Below are 21,271 nucleotides of genomic sequence, written 5' to 3'. Positions count from 1 at the left end.
GCGACGCGGGAAGCGCTTTTCCTCATCACCTTGGCAACGACGCAGCGGCAACCAGAGGGGCGCGGGGAAATAGCGTAATAGTCGAGGGCGGGCCCGAGCCAATGAAGGGACCGCTCAACCCGCGGCAATGGATAGCGGACTTCCGGCGACGCCATTGTCATCTGCTTTTGCTGCTGCTGGGGAGGGGCGGGGCCGTCACTGTCCTGTCTCTTGCGCGGTGACCCCTGGCTGGCTGATCTGCCTCTTTGGGCCTTGGTTTTACCGAATGTGGAACCAACGACACGCGTCTCCGGGCCTCTGCACCCAGCCTTGGTCCCCGCTGTACCCAGAGGCGGCTCCCTGGTCCTCAGGCGCATTTTCTATCTGTGAAAACAGGCCCTGCGTGCGACCCGCAGCCCGCGTTCGCACCGCCCATTGTAGGTGTGGAGGTTCGGTTGCGCCCGAGTAGCTCGCTCTGGCGCCCCTGGCGCGGCCTCTCATGGCCCCGCCCAGCCCTCGGGCTCCAGTGGGGCCGGCAGCGTCGCCGATGGACCCGGCGCAGGTGAGCTGAGGGTGCCCCAGCTTCACCCACTGGGAGCCCGGCCCCTATGGTCCTGGTGTCCCGAAATTGCGGGTGGTGATGTCCTGGGACGTAGCATCCTGAACCCAGGCCGGGGGTTATAGAGAGGAATTCCCATCTGTGGAATCCTATGGAATGAGGTCCAGAAGACTGTCCCAGGCAAAGGGATCAGCATGTGTAAATTGGTTGGATGTGATGAAATGAAAGTATTCAGGGGACTGCAAGTCTCCATTTAGTCTGGTGGAAACAGAGAGCACGGAGAGCGGAGTTAGGCCTGGAACAGCAGGCTGAGGAGCTGGGCCTCTATTCTGACGGTGGTGGGAGCCATGGAAGGTTTGCAGCAGAGGAAGGAGGTGCTCTGACTCCGGTCTCAACAGGCTCCCAGTGGATGCCTAGTGGAGAACAGACTTGGGGGCTGGTGAGTGCAGAGACAGGAAGACCAGCGAGGGTGTGACTGCAGTAATCCGGGTGTGTGCTTTTGGTGGCTGGACAGAAGGGTGCCTTCGAAGGTAGAAGTGGTAACTACTGAATCAAGTTAAGACATTGATTATCTGGTGTGGGGCAGTAAAAGAAAGTGAGATGTCAACCTTGATCCTAGATTATTCTGACGTGGAAGTTAGTGTGAGTAGATTTGCGTAGGTAAATAAATACTTGGGTTTTCACCATGTTGTATTTGAACTGTCCCAGGGACCGCCAATTGGAGTTGCCAAGTGGAGCACTAAACATGCGATTATGGAGTTATGCCAAGTCCAGGCTGCAGACCTCCAAGGGGTGGAGGCTTGTGTGTGGACACTGCACACAGCTGTGAGTTGGGTTTAGGACAGTGACCAAGCCTCCTGAACAGAAAGTAGACTTAGGATAAAAATGAAGTATAGGCTAGGCACAGTGGCTCATGCCTGTAATCCCAGCACTTTGGGAGTCTGAGGCAGGAGGATTGCTTGAGGCCAGGAGTTCAAGACCAGCCTGTGCAACACAGCCAGACCCTGTCTCTACAAAAATTTGAAAATTAACTGGGTGTGTTGTTGTGAGCCTGTAGTCCTAGCCACTGGGGAGGCTGAAGCAGGAGGCTCTCTCGAGCCCAGGAATTTAAGGCTGCAGTGAGCTATGATTGTACCACTGTGCTCCAGCTTGAGTGACAGAGTGAGACCCTGTCTCTTAAAAAAAAAGAATGAAAGAAAAAAGAAGATGATGTATAGAAGTGATGGGTAGGATGAGCAGATGCTTGAGGTTAGGTTGATTAACCTCTCTACAGCTCATCAGGTGTTTGTGGCCATCCTTCTTAGGGCCTAGGGGTTTTGTCAGGCTGGTAGAGTAGTAGGATCATAAAGGGTCAGCCCAAGCTGAGTCCCCAGCCTAAGGTGGAGGCCAGTGTGTCTGGGATTTGGGTGTTAGAAAGAGCGAGGACAGCTATGACTGGTGAGAGGACAGTATATACAAAGGCAGAGGTAGAAGAGGGTAGAGATATTTGAGATCTGCTTATAGTTCTGGGCAGCTGATTGTTGAAGCAACAGGGCAAAGCAGGCAGACATTGACTTGAGGAACAATGGCAGCCTCTGGCAGTGGGGTTTTGGAGATCTATGGCAGGCCTGGGCCAGGAGTGGATCCTGGTTGCCTTTGTCAGGTATGTGCATAGTAGGATATAGGGATGCTAGGGAGATGCCTATGGTGTGAAGAGGGAGAGGGTGACTGTGTTGGTGTAGAGCAGTGGAGATACAAGGACAGTAAAATCTGAAGAGTGATATGGACAAGGTGATGGAATATGAACCGATGGACCTAGAACCTGGATCTGTGGGTTTAAGGGAAAAAGGAAAGCCCAGATTTTCTTATGTTCGAGAGGTATGATCTGGGGGACACAGGGGAACTGGCTGCAGGCGGGAGGGGGCAGTGTCCATCTGCCCACCTGCATGTTGTTCCTCTGGCTTGGGTTGGCCTGGATATAGTAACCAGTATGACTATGAGGATAGAGTGGTGCCAGGGCTTGTTCTCTTAGGTGAGGCCTGGGAGAAAGATAAGCTAAGGGTAGGTAAGGGGTAGGGTAGTCTGAGAGGATTTTGAGAAGAAGAGATGTTATTAGTAGATGTGGCAGGACTCTGAGTCACTTGACCATTTTTTGTTTGTTTGTTAGCCTGCCTTTTGGCCATCTGGCTCAGCTGTCCCATCATTGCAGAGCCTTGTGACCTTTGAAGATGTGGCTGTATATTTCTCCCAGGATGAGTGGGGGCTCCTTGATGCAGCCCAGAGGCACCTGTACCACAAAGTGATGCTGGAGAACTTTGAGCTCATGACCTCACTTGGTAAGGCCCCTAGCCCCTGCCCCAGTATGGTGGTGGCCAGCTTTTGCCCTATGCCTTTTCCCTGTAGAAAATTCTGTTCACCCAAAAGCCAGATGATGGATAGTGCTTCCTTCCCTGGTTTCATCTTGTGGGTACTGTGGGTGTCAGGACTCTGCTCTGTGTACTTCCCCTGTCTCTCCCTGAGCAGCCTCATGAGCATTCCTAATAGCTATTGCCCAGGAGCCATGTGGGGGTACAGATTAGGGATCAAGCATCTCCAGTCTGCCTAATCCCATCAAGCTTGACCAATCCCTGGCTGGGTGATTCAGTATGATGCTGTGCATTATATGCTCCTTTACTCCATGAGACATTTTTTTAAAAACAGCTTGAGATAAACCATAAAATTGAGATAAACCATAAAATTCACCTTTTAAAATATACAATTCAGTGGTTTTTAATATATTTTAACATCGTGGCTGGGCGCAGTCGCTCACGCCTAGCACTCTGGGAGGCCGAGGTAGGTGGATTGCTCAAGGTCAGGAGTTCGAAACCAGCTTGATCAAGAGCAAGACCCCATCTCTACTATAAATAGAAAGAAAATTAATTGGCCAACTAATATATATAGAAAAAATGAGCCAGGCATGGTGGTGCATGCCTGTAGTCCCAGCTACTCGGAAGGCTGAGGCAGAAGGATTGCTTGAGCCCAGGAGTTGGAGGTTGCTATGAGCTAGGCTGATGCCATGGCACTCATTCTAGCCTGGGCAACAAAGCAAGACTCTGTCTCAAAAAATAAATAAATAAATAAATAATTTAAAAAACCATATATATATATATTTTTTTTTAACATTGTGTAACCATCACTATAATCTAATCTTAGAATGTTTTCATCACCTAAAGAGAAACTTTGTGTCCATTAGCAGTCACTCCTCATCTTCCCTTATTCCTTCCCTCCCGTTCTAGACAACCACAAATCTACTTTCTAACTATGTAGATTTACCTATTCTGGACATTTTTTATAAATGGAATCATACCATATATGTTTTTCTATGACTAACTTCACTTAGCATGTTTTTGTGGTTCATCAGTGTTACAGCATGTATCAGTATTTCATTCCTTTTTATAGCCAAATAATATTCCATTGTATAGATACACCACAGTTTGTTTATCCATTCATCCATTGATGGGCATTTGGCTTGTTTCCACTTTTTAGCTGTTATAAAAAATGCTGCTATTGAACCTGGGCATGGTAGTTTGTGCCTACAATCCCAGCTACTCAGGAGGCTGAAGCTGGAGGATCTCTTCAGCCTATGAGTTGGATACAAGCCTGGTACAAAAGATTTAAAAATTAGCCAAGTGTGATGGCACACGACTATAGTCTTAGCTACTCAGGAGGCTGAGGTGGGAAGATTGCTTGAGCCTAGGAGTTTGAGGTTGCAGTGAGCTATGATCGTGCCACTGTATTCTAGTCTGGGCTATAGAGTGAAACCCTGTCTCTGGAAAAACAACAATAAAAAATTGTTTTTAAATTTTAAATGCTGCCTTGAACATTCTTGTACAAGTTGCTGTATGGATATGTTTTCAGTTCTCTTGTGTAGCTATGTAGGAGCAGAATTGCCAAACTGTTCCAATCTGGCTGCACCATTTTACATTCCCACCTGTAGTGTATAAATGTTCCAGTTTTTCTACTTCACCATCAAAATTTGTCTTTATTGTAGCTATCCTAGTGGGTGTAAATTGGTATTTCATTGGGTTTTTGTTTGCATACTCCTAATGACTAATGATTTGAATATCTTTTTATTTGCTTATTGGCCATTTGTATATATCTTTTTTGGAGAAACGTCTATTCAGGTCCTATGACCCATTTCTGTTTCTGTGCCGCTGGTGAGGTCTCCCTTATTCTGTGTCTTGGCTGGGCCCTGTGCTGCATAGTGGGCCCTCTTTCACCTTATTCCTTCTCCCTTGGCCTGTCAACAATCCTTTAGACCTATTCCTAGATGTGAATTCCTAGGTGACACATTTCTAATAAAGTCACCATTTCTCACCAAGTGGTAGACTCAGTTAACTGGCATTTCTCTGCTTTCAGGTTGTTGGCATGGACTGGAGGGTGAGGAGGCCCATCCCAAGCAGAATGTTTCTATAGAAGAGGTGTCACAGGTCAAGATCTCCAATGCAGACCTTTCCACCCAGAAGGTTAACTCCTGTGACATGTGTGGGCCATTCTTGAAAGACATTTTGCACCTAGCTGAGCATCAGAGAACACACCCTAAGGAGAAAGCCTACACATGTGGAACATGTGGGAGAGACTTTGGGTTCAATGTAGACCTTCAGCAGGACCAGAAGGAGCTCAGCAGAGAGAAGCCCTTCAGATGGTACAAGGACAGGGATTCATTTGTGAAGAGCTCTAATGTCCACCTGTCAGAGAAGCCCTTTGCTTGCGGGGAAGGTAGGAAGGCCATTCTGGACAGCCATGATCTCCAGCATCAGGCCATTGACAGCAGGACAAAGCCATATTTCAATTTTGGACAGCTCCCAGAAATCCATACCACACAGAAACTCTTTAAGAGCAACAACTGTGGAAAAGCCTTCCTAAAGACCTCCACCCTCCCCAACCACCTGAGAACTCATTCTGGTGAGAAATCAACCTTTGTTAATCAAATATTGCACACTGCAGAAATATTCCATGTGTGTAAGGAGTGTGGGAAGGCCTTTAGTAACCTGTCTAAATTGAGGAAGCACCAGAACTTTCACACTGGAGTAAAATATTATGAGTGCAGTGAATGTGGGAAAACTTTCAGCCACAAACTCATATTTGTTCATCATCAGAGAATTCACACAGGAGAAAGACCTTATGAGTGTGGTGACTGTGGGAAAGCCTTCAATAACAGGTCACACCTCATTCGGCATGAGAAAGTTCACACTGGAGAAAGGCCTTTTGAGTGCCTCAAATGTGGAAGAGCCTTCAGCCAAAGCTCCAATTTCCTTCGGCACCAGAAAGTTCATACCCAAGTAAGACCTTATGAGTGCAATCAATGTGGTAAATCCTTCAGCCGAAGCTCTGCTCTCATTCAGCACTGGAGAGTTCACACTGGAGAAAAACCTTATGAGTGCAGTGAGTGTGGAAGAGCTTTTAACAATAACTCCAACCTTGCTCAGCACCAGAAAGTTCATACCGGAGAACGTCCATTTGAGTGCAGCGAATGTGGAAGAGACTTCAGCCAAAGCTCCCACCTTCTTCGACATCAGAAAGTTCACACTGGAGAACGGCCCTTTGAATGCAGTGAATGTGGTAAAGCCTTCAACAATAGCTCTACCCTCATTCAGCACCAGAAAGTACATGCTGGGCAAAAGCCTCATGAGTGCAGTGAATGTAGAAAGGCCTTCAGCCGCAGCTCCAGCCTAATTCAGCACTGGAGAATTCACACTGGAGAAAGGCCTTATGAGTGCAATGAGTGTGGGAAAGCCTTTGCTCACAGCTCCAGTCTCATTGAGCACTGGAGAGTTCACACAAAAGAAAAGCCTTATGAGTGCAATGAATGTGGGAAATTCTTTAGCCAAAACTCCATTCTCATTAAACATCAGAAAGTTCACACTGGAGAAAAGCCTTATAAGTGCAGTGAATGTGGGAAATTCTTTAGCCGAAAGTCCAGCCTCATTTATCACTGGAGAGTTCACACTGGTGAAAGGCCTTATGAATGCATTGAATGCAGGAGAACCTTCAGCAGTAACTCCCACCTGGTTCGTCATCAGAGAGTTCACACACAAGAAAGGCCCCATGAGTGCAGCCAGTGTGGGAAAGCTTTTAGTGAGAGATCCACACTTGTTCGACACCAGAGAGTTCATAACAGAGAAAGGACTTATGAGTGCAGCCAATGTGGGAAAATCTTCAGCCGCCTTTGTAACCTTGCTCAGCATAAAAGGATTCATTCCTAAGTGGATCTTTATGGAAGCAGAGTTTGTGAGAAAATTTTCAGCCAAGTCAAACTTCATGCAGCAGAATCCCTGCCCCAGAGAAATTACCTATATGTGCTACTAATGTGGAAAAGCCTTTAGAAGCTACTCTATCCTTTCTGATTAGCCCAGGAACCTTGGCAGAGCCATCTCACCCTAGAACATAAAGCAGAATCCATAACCACTTTCTATCCTGCCTGGATCCAGATATTTTCAGCAGTCCTCTCCTCATGCATGGGCAAAACAGCTCCTTTTGTCTCCTTTCCCCTTTCCTGGAGGGAAATCAAGATTGTCCTCAGCCCACTGGTATGTCTTAATTCCCATTTCCTCTGAGAGGTTTCATCGGTTAACTGACCCCATGCGGGTCAAGGGACCTTGAGGGGAATTCAGTTTGAGCTTCTCAGGAAGATGCACATGCCTCATGGATGTGGTAAAGTCTGCATATAACCCCTATGATATGTCCAATGAGCCCACAAATTACCCTCCACCTACCTCGTCTGCTCTATGCTGTGTGATACCAATGACCTTATTGATCAAATCACCTTTAATCCTAGGGATTCTATTGGGGTAGGTTGAGGAAAGGAATGGGTTTAGTGGGGAATGACTTTGGGTGGCACAGGAATTGCCCCAAGGCATAGTAAGAGGATAGGGAGCCTGTGTCCTATTGTGTTCTACTTTGGATTGCTGTATGAAGGACTGGGAAAGACTGAAAGGCTCTGGAGTGAATGTGGGGGCCTATGTTTCAGAGTTACCTGAGGACTCACAGCTTACCCTGAGGAAAAAGAAATTAGTCTACAACACTAATATGGTCTGTTGGATCAGGAGGTAGGTCCTTGATTCCCTAGGAGAAGTCTGGGTTTCCCCAGCTGCCTAAGGGGAACTGTCTTCTGGTTCCTAATGAGGTAATGAGCCTGGGAGGCTGGTAGGGATGGTCACCAAGGCAGAGATCTAGAGGGGCCCAGTGGGAACTATATTTGGGTAGAGAAACACTAGGTGTGAGGAAATAAATACAGAGTTGGGGAGATTGGTAAACTATAGGGCATGTGCCATCCTGGACAAAGGAGCAGTCATGGTTCCCTGTGTCTGGCTATACAGATGAGCAGAGCAACTCAAGAGCTGTAGACCTGTGTGCCTCCCATGCCAGAGTTCATCCTTAAAGCAAATACAGTTTTGTGTGCATTTACCTTATATCTCTTGGACCGTATCTTGGCATCCATCACCCCCTAGGCAAGAACTCAGGACTGAGAGAAGTATCCAGTAGTCCAGGGAAGTGGTTTTTGTAACCTGGCCAGGGTTTCTGGTCACTAACACATACTGCCTTTACTGGCTTTACAGTCCTGCTGCCCACAGGAGTGAACACAAGGGGATTGGGGGCGGGTATTTAACATAGCTGACACATCCAGTATTTAAGAAGAAGCTTGAGATCCAGAATCTTGTAGAGTCTGGTATTTGGCACCTATTACCAAAAAAAAAAAAAAAAATCACCATGTAAGTTCAGCACAATCCACATGTGAGCTGTTGCTGTTTCTTTATCTAACTCCCCTTCAGCCCCCAGACAGGGAGTCCTCTTCACAGAGAACTGGCTGAGACATTAACAGGAGTCCCTTTAAAGAGGGACCTGGCCAGGCATGGTGGTGAGCACCTATAGTCCCAGCTACTTGGGAGGCTGAGGTGAGAGGATTGCTCAAGTCCAGCCTGGGCACCATAGTGAGACCCATCTCTTAACAAAGAAGAAAAGAGGGGCCTGGGCTCACATCACTGAATATGGCATCAATAGCTACTATTGCTGCCACTTCTGCCCCAGGTGCCTCTTTTCTCTCCACAGCCCAGCAGGCTTACTAGTGGGGTACCTGGCAGAACCATTATTCCATCACTGGTCGTTCCTCACCCTGACCATAGCACCCTTGGCCTGCCAAAGATCCTATGAACTCTGCTGGCTGAACATTAGGCATTATAGTAGAAGCCCCACACATAGAAGTGTATCAAACCTTCACCACCAACAGAACCATTACTGGTGGAGACAGCCTTTGCAGATGTGGCATGGTGCAGAGGCTTATTTGTAAAGAGCATTTTTCTGTTCATGCACAGCAGAGTTCACAAGTGAGAGGACCCCATCTAGGGCCAGGCATTTGTGCAGGTCTTCAGGGGTAACTGCTCTTCCAGCATTGGAATACCCAGAGCAGGGAGAAGCCCAAAGCAGAATGACATGTGGACAGTCCTTCTCCATCACCAGATTACTCATGGCACAGGGAAGTGACAAAGAAGAGCTAAGTGGGAAGACAATCCCACACAGCTCCAATCTCAGACAACTCCAGGCAGGCCATACCCAACAAAGCCCTTCAAGAGCAGTGGCTATGGGAAGGCCCTCATGAAGACTTTTGCCTTCTTCAACCACCTGAGAACCGATAATGAAAAGAGGCTCTTTATTTTTTTTTGAGTTAGAGTCTCGCTTTGTTGCCCAGGCTAGAGTGAGTGCTGTGGCATCAGTCTAGCTCACAGCAACCTCAAACTCCTGGGTTCCAACAATCCTTCTGCCTCAGCCTCCCAAGTAGCTGGGATTACAGACATGCGTCACCATGCCCAGCTAATTTTTTCTATATATATTAGTTGGCCAATTAATTTTTTCCTATTTATAGTAGAGATGGGGTCTTGCTCTTGCTCTTGCTCAGGTTGGTTTTGAACTCCTGACCTTGAGCAATCTGCCCGCCTCGGCCTCCCAGAGTGCTAGGATTACAGGTGTGAGCCACTGCACCCGGCCAAAAGAGGCTCTTTAAACACTCAGGAAGATATCAATCCTAACAATAACCAAAAAATTCACAGTAGAGAAACATCCCATGTGTGTAAGGAAAGTAGGAAGCTCTTCAGTTACCTCTCCCATATGAGAAAGCAATAGAAAGTTCATGTAGGAAAAGGCATTACAAATGCAGTGAAAATGGGAAAGATTTCAGCCATAAACACACCCCTCCTTTTTTCATAAACAATTTTACTTAAAAACATTCTAATCTTCACTGCTGCATTTATAGAACTTCAGTCCTAATCTAATATACATATATATATATTTGTTTGTTTGTTTTTGTTTTTTTTGAGACAGGGTCTCACTTTGTTGCCCAGGCTAGAGTGAGTGCTGTGGCGTCAGCCTAGCTCACAGCAACCTCAAACTCCTGGGCTCAAGCAATCCTTCTGCCTCAGCCTCCTGAGTAGCTGGGGCTACAGACATGCGCCACCATGCCTGGCTAATTTTTTCTATATATATAAGTTGGCCAATTACTTTTTTTCTATTTATAGTAGAGACGGGGTCTGGTTCTTGTTCAGGCTGGTTTCGAACTCCTGACCTTGAGCAGTCTGCCCGCCTCGGCCTCCCAGAGTGCTAGGATTACAGGCGTGAGCCATTGCGCCTTGCCATTATTCACTGTCTATGGACTGCCAGACTTAGAAAAAACTTTTCAAGTCCTGTGTTGTCTTCTCCTGCATTCTTTGCCTCAAAGTATAAAAACTAAGTTTTTATTTATTTTTATTTCAGTATATTATGGGGGTATAAATGTTAAGGTTACATATATTGCCCATGCTCCCCTCCCCCAAAAAACTAAGTTTTTAATTCAATGTCTTTATACAAGTATTTGCTTTTCAATGGACCTATCGCCTGTGAATGATGGGTCCTTCTAATTAGTGTCTTGTGGCATAGGATGTGATCCATCAGTCTAGGAGAATGTTCCATGAGCAGATGAAAAGAACATATATTCAGTAGTTTTGTGTTAGAATGTTCTGTAAATGTGTGTTAGGCCCATTTGTTCTAGAGTGCTGTTTAAGTCCATTGTTTCTTTATTTTCTGCTTGGAGGATCTCTTCTGTCAGTGGGGTGTTGAAGTCCCCAGCTATTACAATGCTGCTGTTTATCATTTTGTATAGATCAGGGAGGGTTTGCTTTTTGAATCCGGGCACACCTGTGTTAGGTGCATAGCTATTTAGGATTCTTATGTCTTCTTGTTGAATTGTTCACCATTATATAATGACTGTCTTTGTCTTTACTTTTGTTGATTTGAAGTCTATGTTATCTGATATGAGAATGGCTACACCAGCTTTCCTTTGGTTTCCATTTCCATGGAATATTGTTTTCCATCCCTTTACCTTGAAAGTCTGAATGAGGCCTTGTGGGTTAGATGTATTTCCTGGAGACAGCAAATACTTAACTTGTATCTTTTTAGCCATTCAACCAGCCTATGTCTCTTTAGTGCCCCTCCCCCCACACACACACATACTTTTTAATCGCCAGAAAATTCACAACAGAGTACAAGGGGAACAAATATGGGAAAGCCTTTACCCACAGCTCCTGGAATCCTAGGCAGCATTATATCACTGCTGTTTGCTGTTGCAGAATCCATTTATTTATTTATTTTTTGAGACTGAGTCTCACTTTGTTGCCCAGGCTAGAGTGAGTGCCGCGGCGTCAGCCTGGCTCACAGCAACCTCAAACTCCTGGGCTCAAGCGATCCTTCTGCCTCGGCCTCCCAAGTAGCTGGGACTACAGGCATGTACCACCATGCCCGGCTAATTTTTTCTACATATATTATTTGGCCAATTAATTTCTTTCTATTTATAGTAGAGTCTGGGTCTCACTCTTGCTCAGGTTGGTTTCGAACTCCTGAGCTCAAACAATCCGCCCGCCTCGGCCTCCCAGAGAGTTAGGATTATAGGCGTGAGCCACTGCGCCCGGCCCAGAATCCATTTTTATTAGTTATCTACTGCAGTGTAAAAAATGACCCGAAACTTAGTGGCTTGAAACAACAGTACTCATTATCTCACCATCTCTATAGGTCAGAAATCTGGGTGCAGCCTAGTGGAGTCCTTTGTTTCAGGGTTTCTCAGAAGGCTGACATCAAGGTGTCAGCTGAGAGTATAATCATCTAAAGGCTCAACTGAGGAAGGATCTGCTTCCAAGCTCATTCACATAGTTGTTGGCAGCATTCAGTTCTTTTGGGCTGTTGGACTCAGGGCCTCTCTGTTTTGTTGGTCAGAGACCATCTGTAGTTCCCTGCCACATGGGCCTCTTCAAAATGGCAGCTTTCTTCATCAAAGCTTTAGAGAACACCAACAAGACAAATCAGTCATTTATCACCTGATCACGGAAGTGAGATCCCATCACCTTTGCTATATTCTATTTGTTAGAAGCGAGTCACTTGGTCCAAGCTACAGTCAGGGGAGAGGATTACACAGGGGATGAGTACCAAAGGGCGAGGGTCACTAGAGCCATGTCACATGCAGCATACCACACCATCTATTCTCTCTCTCTCTCTTCTTTTTTTTTTGGTGAGACAGAGTCTCGCTCTGTTGCCCGGGCTAGAGTGCCGTGGCGTTAGGTAGTGGTACCAGTGCTTCAACCATACCTGGATGACAGAAAATGCTATCCACCATACCTTACTCTCACCTCAGATCCCAATTTTGACATTTCCAGACCTATTTCCTGAAGAAGAACCCAGCTCCTCTTCCCACCTAGCCACCTCTGGCCCCCAGAGAAGTCAGGCCAGGTACAGCTATGTGATTAGGAGGAGGTTCAGCCTGATGACCAGTGACTCAGAGTTACCAGTCTTTGGCCCTCCAAAATGACAACAGCCCATCCATCTCTGACCTTGTAACCCTGAAGGAATCACTAAACCCTCAGAGGATATGTAAACAAGATACCACTGTGATTCAAGGAGGTGACCCCAGAAAGGAATGCAAATGAAAATATATAACTAAGAAATTTCGGCTGGGCGTGGTGGCTCATGCCTGTAATCCTAGCACTCTGGGAGGCCGAGGCGGGCAGACTGCTTAAGGTCAGGAGTTCGAAACCAGCCTGAACAAGAGCAAGACCCCGTCTCTACTATAAATAGAAATAAATGAATTGGCCAACTAATATATGTACAGAAAAAATTAGCCAGGCATGGTGGTGCATGCCTGTAGTCCCAGCTACTCGGGAGGCTGAGGCAGGAGGATCACTTGAGCCCAGGAGTTTGAGGTTGCTGTGAGCTAGGCTGATGCCATGGCACTCACTCTAGCCTGGACAAAGTGAGACACTGTCTCAAAAAAAAAAAAAAAAAAAAAAGAAATTTCAACATGGGTGGTGGTGGGGAGAGGGGAATAAACAGTGAAACATCAGACATGGTTAACCTGGGTTGAGATCTCAGCTCTGCCTTTTACCAGATCCTACCTGCTCTGTGACCTTCAGTAGCCTTCTCTCTGCCCTCTCGTCTTTTTGTCTGTACAGTGAGAATAATAATGGTTCCTAGCCCATAGGTTTTCTGTATTAAATGTATTTCTACTTGTTAACCACGAAGTATCAGCTCTTATTCACATAATCAACATTACTGTAAGTGTAAATTCAATGCAAAGAAAATTATTTTTGAAGTGTTGTATTTGTCCTGGATTTTTATGCATATAACAGAATGAGATGTAGTCAATTTTTATCAATCAAAATGTTTAAAATTGGCTGGGCGCAGTGGCTCATGCCTGTAATCCTAGCACTCTGGGAGGCCGAGGCAGGCGGATTGCTCAAGGTCAGGAGTTCGAAACTAGCCTGAGCAAGAGCAGGACCCCTGTCTCTACTATAAATAGAAAGAAATTAATTGGCCAACTAATATATATAGAAAAAATTAGCCGGGCATGGTGGTGCATGCCTGTAGTCCCAGCTACTCGGGAGGCTGAGGCAGTAGGATTGCTTGAGCCCAGGAGTTTGAGGTTGCTGTGAGCTAGGCTGACGCCGCGGCACTCACTCTGGCCTGGGTAACAAAGTGAGACCCTGTCTCAAAAAAAAAAGTTTAAAATTATTAATAATTTTAAATATTTACATAGATTTTATGGTTGAATCTTTTAAAAAGGTTGAGTTAAAAGGCTCACAATAAACTGCAGGCACTTAAAATGTACAACCTTATGAGTTTTGACATATGTATACACCTGTAAAACCATCACCACGATCAAGATAATGAACATATCCATCACCCCCAAAAGTTTCCCCTTCATAATTCCTGCCATCCTTCTGTCCCCAATCCTTCTGTCCCCAGGCAATCACTGATATGCTTTTCATCACTATAGATTAGTTTTCATTTTCTAAAATTTAATATAAATGAACTTGCGCAGGCTAAGGGTTGCTGGAGGTCAGGAGTTTGAGACCACCCTGTGTGACATGGCGAGACCCATCTCTACAAAAAAAATGAAAAAGTTAGCCAGGCATGGTGATGCATGCCTGTCTGTAGTCCTGGCTATTTGGGAAGCGAGAGGATCACTACAGCCCAGGTGTTCAAGGCTGCAGTGAGCTATGATTGCACCACTGCACTCCAGCCTGTGTGGCAGAGCAAGATGCTGAATGGAAAAAAAAGAAAGAAATCACTCAGTATGTACTATTTTTCTCTCTGACTTCTTTCATGAAGTAAAATTATGTGTTCACTCATTTTCTTTTTTTTGTTTTTCCAAGCACAATTGCAACAGTAGGAAGTTCATTCATTTTCTCGCTTGCAGTATTTCATTGCATGGATCTGCCACAATTTGTTTCTTCCTCTAACTACTAAGGGGAGTTTGGATCACTTCTGAATTTTGGTTATTGCAAATAATGCTGCTATGAACATTTGTGTACAAGTCCTTGTGTGGATATATACTTTGAATTCTCTTGGGTAAATACCTAGAAGTTTTTTAAATTATATGGTAGATGTATGTTTAACATTTTAAGAACTGTCAAACTGTTCCCCAAAATAGTTGTACCATTTACATTCTCACTGAGAGTTCTATTAATAGTTACTCCACATTCTTGCTATTTCTTGGTATATTAGTCTTTTTCATTTTGTTGATTCCAATAGGAGTATAGTGGTATCTGATCATGGTTTTAATTTGTATTTTCTGAGTGACTAATGGTGTTGAACAACTTTTCAAGTGTTTATTTGATAACCACATGTCTTCTTTGGTGATGTATTTATTCAAATCTTATGCCCATTTTTAACTTGACTTGATTGTCTACTTATCATTGAGTTGTAAGGGTTCTTCATATATTTGAGGTACATTTGTCCAATATATCTTTTGAAAATATTTTCTCCTAACATGATGCTTTACTTTTTCATTTTTGTAAAGTGTTTTTTGAAGAGTAAAAGTTTTACATTTTGATGAAGTCCAATGGGATTAATTTTTTTTTTTTGAGACAGAGTCTCACTTTATTGCCCAGGCTAGAGTGAGTGCCGTGGCGTCAGTCTAGCTCACAGCAACCTCAAACTCCTGGGCTCAAGCAATCCTCCTGCCTCAGCCTCCCAAGTAGCTGGGACTACAGGCATGCACCACCATGCCCGGCTAATTTTTTTTGTATATATATATTAGTTGGCCAATTAATTTCTTTCTATTTATAGTAGAGACGGGGTCTCACTCTTGCTCAGGCTGGTTTCGAACTCCTGACCTCGAGCAATCCGCCCGCCTCGGCCTCCCAGAGAGCTAGGATTACAGGCGTGAGCCACCGCGCCTGGCCCAATGGGATTAATTTTTAAAATTTATAGTTTGTGTCAGACTCAAGATTACTAAGATTTTCTCCTATATTTTCTTCTATGAGTTTTACAGTTTCAGCTCTTACATTTAGATCTGATCCATTTCAAGCTAATTTTTTTCAATTATCAATCTTTTATTCAAGAAATACTCAGTAGAGCTAATCATAGTGATTGGTGTTCAGTGACAGGGGGCATGAGATGGACAAGTCATCCCTTTCATGGGGTTTATATTCTGGAAGGATTTAGATATAGAAATTCAAAGATATAATTTGTTCTTTTGGTAGTTTTGGAAGACACGAGAAGTGCTATATTGAAGCCTTTAAGGCTTTTCTTTACAGAGATACAATAAGCATTTCTATTTCCTAATGTCAGGATATTTATGTAGTGTAGATAATTTCTACAAATAAGATTCTTCAAAATATCAAAAGTCTAATATTTCAGATATGGAATTATTTTGAGATCATTTTAGAAATGACAACATCTCTAAACATCAAATTTTTAATTTTTATAGTGGTATATTAACAAAATTTTAAATTATTCAGAGTTTATAATAAAATGAAATAGATAGATAGATAGATAGATAGATAGATAGATAGATAGATTTTTTTGAGACAAGTTCTCACTGTCACACAGGCTAGAGTGCAGTGGCCTGATCACAGCTCACCATAACTTCAAATTCCTGAGCTCAAGAAATCCTCCTGCCTCAGCCTACCTAGTAGCTGGGACTATAGGCATGCACCACTACACCCAGCTAATTTTTAGAAAAATTTTTTTGCAGAGATAGGGTCTCAACATGTTGCTCAGGCTGGCTTTGAATTCCCGGCCTCAAGCAATCCGCCTGCCTTGGCCTCCCAAAGTGCTGGGATTATAGGCATGAGTGAAATATATTATGAATCATGAAACATTATTTATAATATGTACTGTTTCAAATGCCACAATGCCTTGTGGTTGTTTTATGTTTTATGTTTTTTGTTTTTGTTTATTTTTTTCAGAGATGGAATCTCACTAAGTTGCCCAGGCTGGACTTGAGCTCCTGGGCTCAAGTGATCCTCCTACCTCAGCCTCCCCTAGCTAGACTACAGGAGTATGCTACTGTGCCCAGCTTAGAGGGTTTTTTTATTTGGTAAAGAATTACATTGCTATTATTTTGTGTTTTTAAAATTATTTTATTGATACATAATTTGCACACATTTATAGGTTACATGTATTATTTTGCTACATGCATGGAACATGTAATGAGCAAGTCAGGGTATTTAGGATATCCATCACCTCAAGTATTTATCATTTCTATATGTTGGGAACATTTCAGCTCTTCTAGGTATTTTGAAATACACGATACATTACTGTTAACTATAGTCACCCTGCTCTGCTATCGAACATTAGAATCATTCTGTCTAACTGCATGTTTGTACCCAACCAACTTCTCTTCATGCCCACCCCCTGACCCCCACACACACCCTTCCAGCTCTGGTAACTATTATTCTATTTTCTACCTCTATGAGATCAACTATTTTAGTTCCCACAGATAAGTGAGAATATTTGATATTTGTCTTTATGTGCCTGGCTTATTTCCCTCAACAAAATGATCTCCAGTCCCATCCATGTTGCTGTGAATGACAGGATTTCATTCTTTTTATATCTGAATAGTAGTCCATTGTGCATGTGTAACATATTTTTTTTGAGACAGGATGTCACTCTGTCGGGCTGCAGTGGTGCAGCCATAGCTCACTGCAGCCTTAAACTCTTAGTCCTGCAGGTGGCTTGCTCAGGTGCCAGCAATGTCATCAATGGGCTGAGTGGGTGGTGGGTCCTTGGGCCCTGGGGAGCATGCATGGCATTGGCAATGGCAGCAGTGGCAGAACAATCCTCAGGCTCCCAGGAAGCATGCTCTGGTGTTAATGGTGGCTATAACACGCTGGGCAGGCTAGTCCCCAGGTGTTCAGGTGGCACATGCAGGAGGCTGCCAGTGGTTGTGGTAGCAGCAGGCTGTGTGGGCCTGTCCTCAGGCCTCCAGGAGGAGTGCACAGATGCCAATGGTGGTGGACAGGGCAGTGTGCTCAGGCACTGGGGGTTAGGGGAGGTACCAGGGCAAGCCAGCCTATCTCAGGCCCTCTGGTAGTGCCCACAGGCACTGACTGTGGTGGGCAGGGCAAAACACTCTCCAGACCCCTTGGGTGGTAGCAGGGAAAACTTGTCCTCAGGGCACATGCAAATACATGTGACCCTGCTGCCTGCGTGGTGGGCAGGGGGAGGAGTTGCTGTCAGTGGGGCTGCCCTCCAGCAGGTAGCTATGAAGCTCTGGGGAACACATGCTTTGGCCTCCCCAGGGTATAGAACAGTGGGCTAAACTGCTGGTGACCCTGCCACACTGCTGGGCCCAACCAGCATCATTCCATTGCAGCCCTCCATGTGGACATAGGGAGATGTCAGTGGGGTTCTAGGGATGTGGAGATGTAGGGACTGTTGGTCCCAGGGCAGGATGTAGTCTGGTGAGGGCTGGCTCTCAAAATGGCACCGTGCTGCCACAGCTCAGAACCCCCCCCCCGTCCTCCCCCCAGGACCTGTGGGCCCCAGTGTGAGCTCCTCCCTTGGGCAATCCCACAGCTCAGACTCCAGGCAGCTTCCTATGCTAGTCTGTGGGCCCACGAGGGCTGAGGGGCTCTCCCCATGGCTAGGATTACAGGAGTCCTCCATGTGAATGTGGACTGTTGGGGACCTCTCACTTACCCATTTCCTGTACTGGGGAGTTTCTCTGGGCTCCCAGCCAATCCTGGCTGAGCCAGTGCCTTGCTTCCCTCTCCTTACACGCCTCATATTTCTTGTCATTTATTTGCTGAATTCCAGTGTTCTTAGACGTGCTATTCAAAGTGTGATTATTTGCTATTTTGGTTCTTCTTTGTGGAGGAGGTAAGTGCCAGATGTCTCTAGTCAGTCCTCTTGAAGCCCCGACTCAAGTTAATTTTTAATGTGACATAAAAGGGTCAAGGTTTGCATTTTCATTTTCTTTGTTTTCCTTTTTTTTTTTTTTTTTTTTTTGAGACAGAGTCTCGCTTTGTTGCCCAGGCTAGAGTGAGTGCTGTGGCGTCAGCCTAGCTCACAGCAACTTCAAACTCCTGGGCTCAAGCAATCCTGCTGCCTCAGCCTCCTGAGTAGCTGGGGCTACAGACATGCGCCACTATGCCTGGCTAATTTTTTTTCTATATATATTAGTTGGCCAATTAATTTCTTTCTATTTATAATAGAGACAGGGTCTCGCTCTTGCTCAGACTGGTTTCGAACTCCTGACTTCGAGCTATCCGCCCGCCTCGGCCTCCCAGAGTGCTAGGATTACAGTCATGAGCCACCATGCCAGGCCTGTTTTTCTTTTCTTTTTTTTTTTTTTTGAGACAGAGTCTCCCTTTGTTGCCCACAGCAACCTCAAACTCCTGGGCTCAGGAGATCCTTCTGCCTCAGCCTCCCAAGTAGCTGGGACTACAGGCATGCGCCACTATGCCCAGCTAATTTTTTGTATATATATTAGTTGGCCAATTAAATTCTTTCTATTTATAGTAGAGACGGGGTCTCGCTCTTGCTCAGGCTGGTTTTGAACTCCTGACCTCGAGCAATCCGTCCGCCTCAGCCTCCCAGAGTGCTAAGTTTACAGGCGTGAGCCACCACGCCCGGCCATTTTCTTTGTTTTTGCATATAGATATCCAATTGTTCCAGTATCATTTGTTGAAAAGACTATTACTTTCCCCCATTGAATTTCTTCTGCTCCTCTTTCTAAGGTCAAATGACCATCTATGTGTGTTTGTCTATTTTGACATTTTGTTGTCCTACTTGTCTATTTGTCTATCGTTATACTAAAGCCATATATATATATTTTTTAGTGTAGCTTTGAAGTAAGTCTTGAAATCATGCTATATAAGTTATTTGCTTTATTCATTTTAAAGTTGTTTGGTCCTCTGGATATGAATGAATTTTAGAATCACCTTATAAATTTCCTTTTTGAAAAAGCCTAGTGGAATTTTTATTGTGATTGCATTGAATTTACAGATCAAGTTGGGGAATAGTGACATATGAATATTGAGGTTTGTTGATCATATATCTGCAGATGAGCTTTAAAAAAAAAAGAATATTGAGGTTTACAATTCATGAACATGGTAAAATTCCTCATTTACTTAGGTCTTCTTCAATTTATCTCAACAATATAGTGTGCAATGTACAAGTCTTGCATATTTTTGTCAAAGTTATTCCTAAGTATTTCACAATTTTATGCTCTTGTAAATTGCATTTTTAATTACAATTTGGACTGAGTTCTATTCCTCTTAAAGGGGCAGCACTTGGATTTTCATAGACAGCAAGGTGATCTACATCCTAGCCAGCAGCCAGTCCTCGGTACATGAGCACATGGGCCCTGGAAGGGGGGCAGCAATGTAAAATGAAAATGATGCCTCCCTCATGGAATTTTTGTGAGGTGATGTTAAGTATTCCTTCAATAAATGTCAAACCATGCTATCTATTTTGGAAGGTCACATATAAATCATTTTAAGCGGTGCCTGGCAAACAGTTCCTGCTGGGACTGGCAGCTACTGTGATTGGAATTGTCAGGAGATCTTCAGAGAGACTGCTGAGGGGCAGGAGAAATAAGGTCACAGATTAAGGCCATTCTGTAGTCACTGGCCACATCTGTCAACATATAAGTGCTCTGACTTCTCTCCCTTTGGCACCCCTCTCCCCACCTCTGCCAGCAGGTGGACTTCAAGAGAACATCTCTGCTTCGAGGAAGCATGCTCCTGCACAACCCAACAGCCCATGCAAGAAGGGACAGGAATGACGTCCTGAACATGGTGGCATCCAGGTGAAAGGTGATGTGCTTATACTACAGCAAGTCCATATCTTACACTCCAGGTCAGCCAGTGCAGACTATGGAGAAGGGCATGTTAAAATTCGTCAGTGGTACTGGCAGAGAGATAGCCATGCAGATCACGTATCCCTCAAGAAATGGCACAATTGGCAACTGTGACAAGAGCTTAACCTTTTACAGAAGTCGTCATGGCTGATTCTTTTGCATAATTGTGAACTTTTTTTTTTGAGACAGAGTCTCTCTTTGTTGCCCAGGCTAGAGTGAGTGCCGTGGCATCAGCCTAGCTCACAGCAACCTCAAACTCCTGGGCTCAAGCGATCCTTCTGCCTCAGCCTCCCAAGTAGCTGGGACTACAGGCATGCGCCACCATGCCTGGCTAATTTTTTTTTCTATATATTTTAGTTGGCCAATTAATTTCTTTCTATTTATAATAGAGAGAGGGTCTCGCTCTTGCTCAGGCTGGTTTCAAACTCCTACCTCAAGCAATCCGCCCACCTCGCCCTCCCAGAGTGCTAGGATTACAGGCGTGAGCCACTGCACCCAACCAGTTGTGAACTTTTTAAAAATTTTAACATTTTAATCATTCTAAATATGTAAGCAGATTCAGGAGTACAGGGAGAGGGATTCACTACTCTGTCCCTATCTGCCCTGCTCTCTCCCTCCTCAGAGTCAGCTGTGATGAAGTCTGGGCCCAGCACAGATCCTGCAGAGTAGCCCAGTGCTCACTCAACAAATGTCCTGAGGCCTGAGGCCTGTTGTCTGGGGCAGACATACTTCATCCCAATCTGATGTGCAATACAGAGATTTAAACGCAAACAGCCCAAAGAACAAGGCAATTGCAGATAGTGGCTAGAGCTCTGAAGAAAATGAGACACAGAGGTGACAAAGTGATAAACATTACTTAGCACTGGTGATCATGAAGACCTCTCCAAGGCCCCTATCTTCCCTGGGGGTCAGAAGGTGGCTAGGTAGGGTTCTTCTTCAGGAAGTAGGTCTGGAAATGTCAAAATTGGGGTCTGAGGTGAGAGTAAGGTGTGGTAGAAAGCATTTTCTGTCATCCAGGTATGGTTGAAGCACTGGTACCACTACCTAACGCCACGGCACTCTAGCCCGGGCAACAGAGCGAGACTCTGTCTCACCAAAAAAAAAAGAAG

At 44.9% G+C, this 21,271-nt stretch overlaps 1 protein-coding gene across 2 annotated transcripts; it reads left to right on the top strand.

Moving 5' to 3' along the window:
- The first annotated feature begins 67 nt into the window (after positions 1-67).
- ZNF132 (zinc finger protein 132) lies at positions 68-21,270 on the top strand. Of its 2 annotated transcripts, XR_012912517.1 has the most exons (4): positions 68-541; positions 2,685-2,853; positions 4,916-7,086; positions 20,002-21,270. XR_012912517.1 is itself a non-coding variant. In XM_075993323.1 (3 exons), exons 1-3 carry the CDS (start codon positions 479-481, stop codon positions 6,760-6,762), a joined length of 2,079 nt encoding a protein of 692 aa, XP_075849438.1. In that variant the 5' UTR covers positions 68-478; the 3' UTR covers positions 6,763-9,888. The 2 variants fall into 2 exon arrangements, 1 of the variants encoding a protein (XP_075849438.1); XM_075993323.1 differs by lacking the exon at positions 20,002-21,270 and having other exon boundaries at positions 4,916-9,888.
- The last annotated feature ends 1 nt before the right edge of the window (position 21,271 follows it).

This window comes from Microcebus murinus, chromosome 16 (assembly GCF_040939455.1).
Source record: "Microcebus murinus isolate Inina chromosome 16, M.murinus_Inina_mat1.0, whole genome shotgun sequence".
NCBI classification, from domain to species: Eukaryota; Metazoa; Chordata; class Mammalia; order Primates; family Cheirogaleidae; genus Microcebus; species Microcebus murinus.
This window is presented reverse-complemented; position numbering and strand designations above follow the sequence as displayed.

Coding starts and splice junctions, on each gene's coding strand:
- ZNF132 (XM_075993323.1), top strand. CDS start 479: ATGGCCCCGCCCAGCCCTCGGGCTCCAGTGGGGCCGGCAGCGTCGCCG. Junction 542..2,684: donor CGCCGATGGACCCGGCGCAG/GTGAGCTGAGGG, acceptor TTTGTTTGTTAG/CCTGCCTTTTGGCCATCTGG. Junction 2,854..4,915: donor TGAGCTCATGACCTCACTTG/GTAAGGCCCCTA, acceptor CTCTGCTTTCAG/GTTGTTGGCATGGACTGGAG.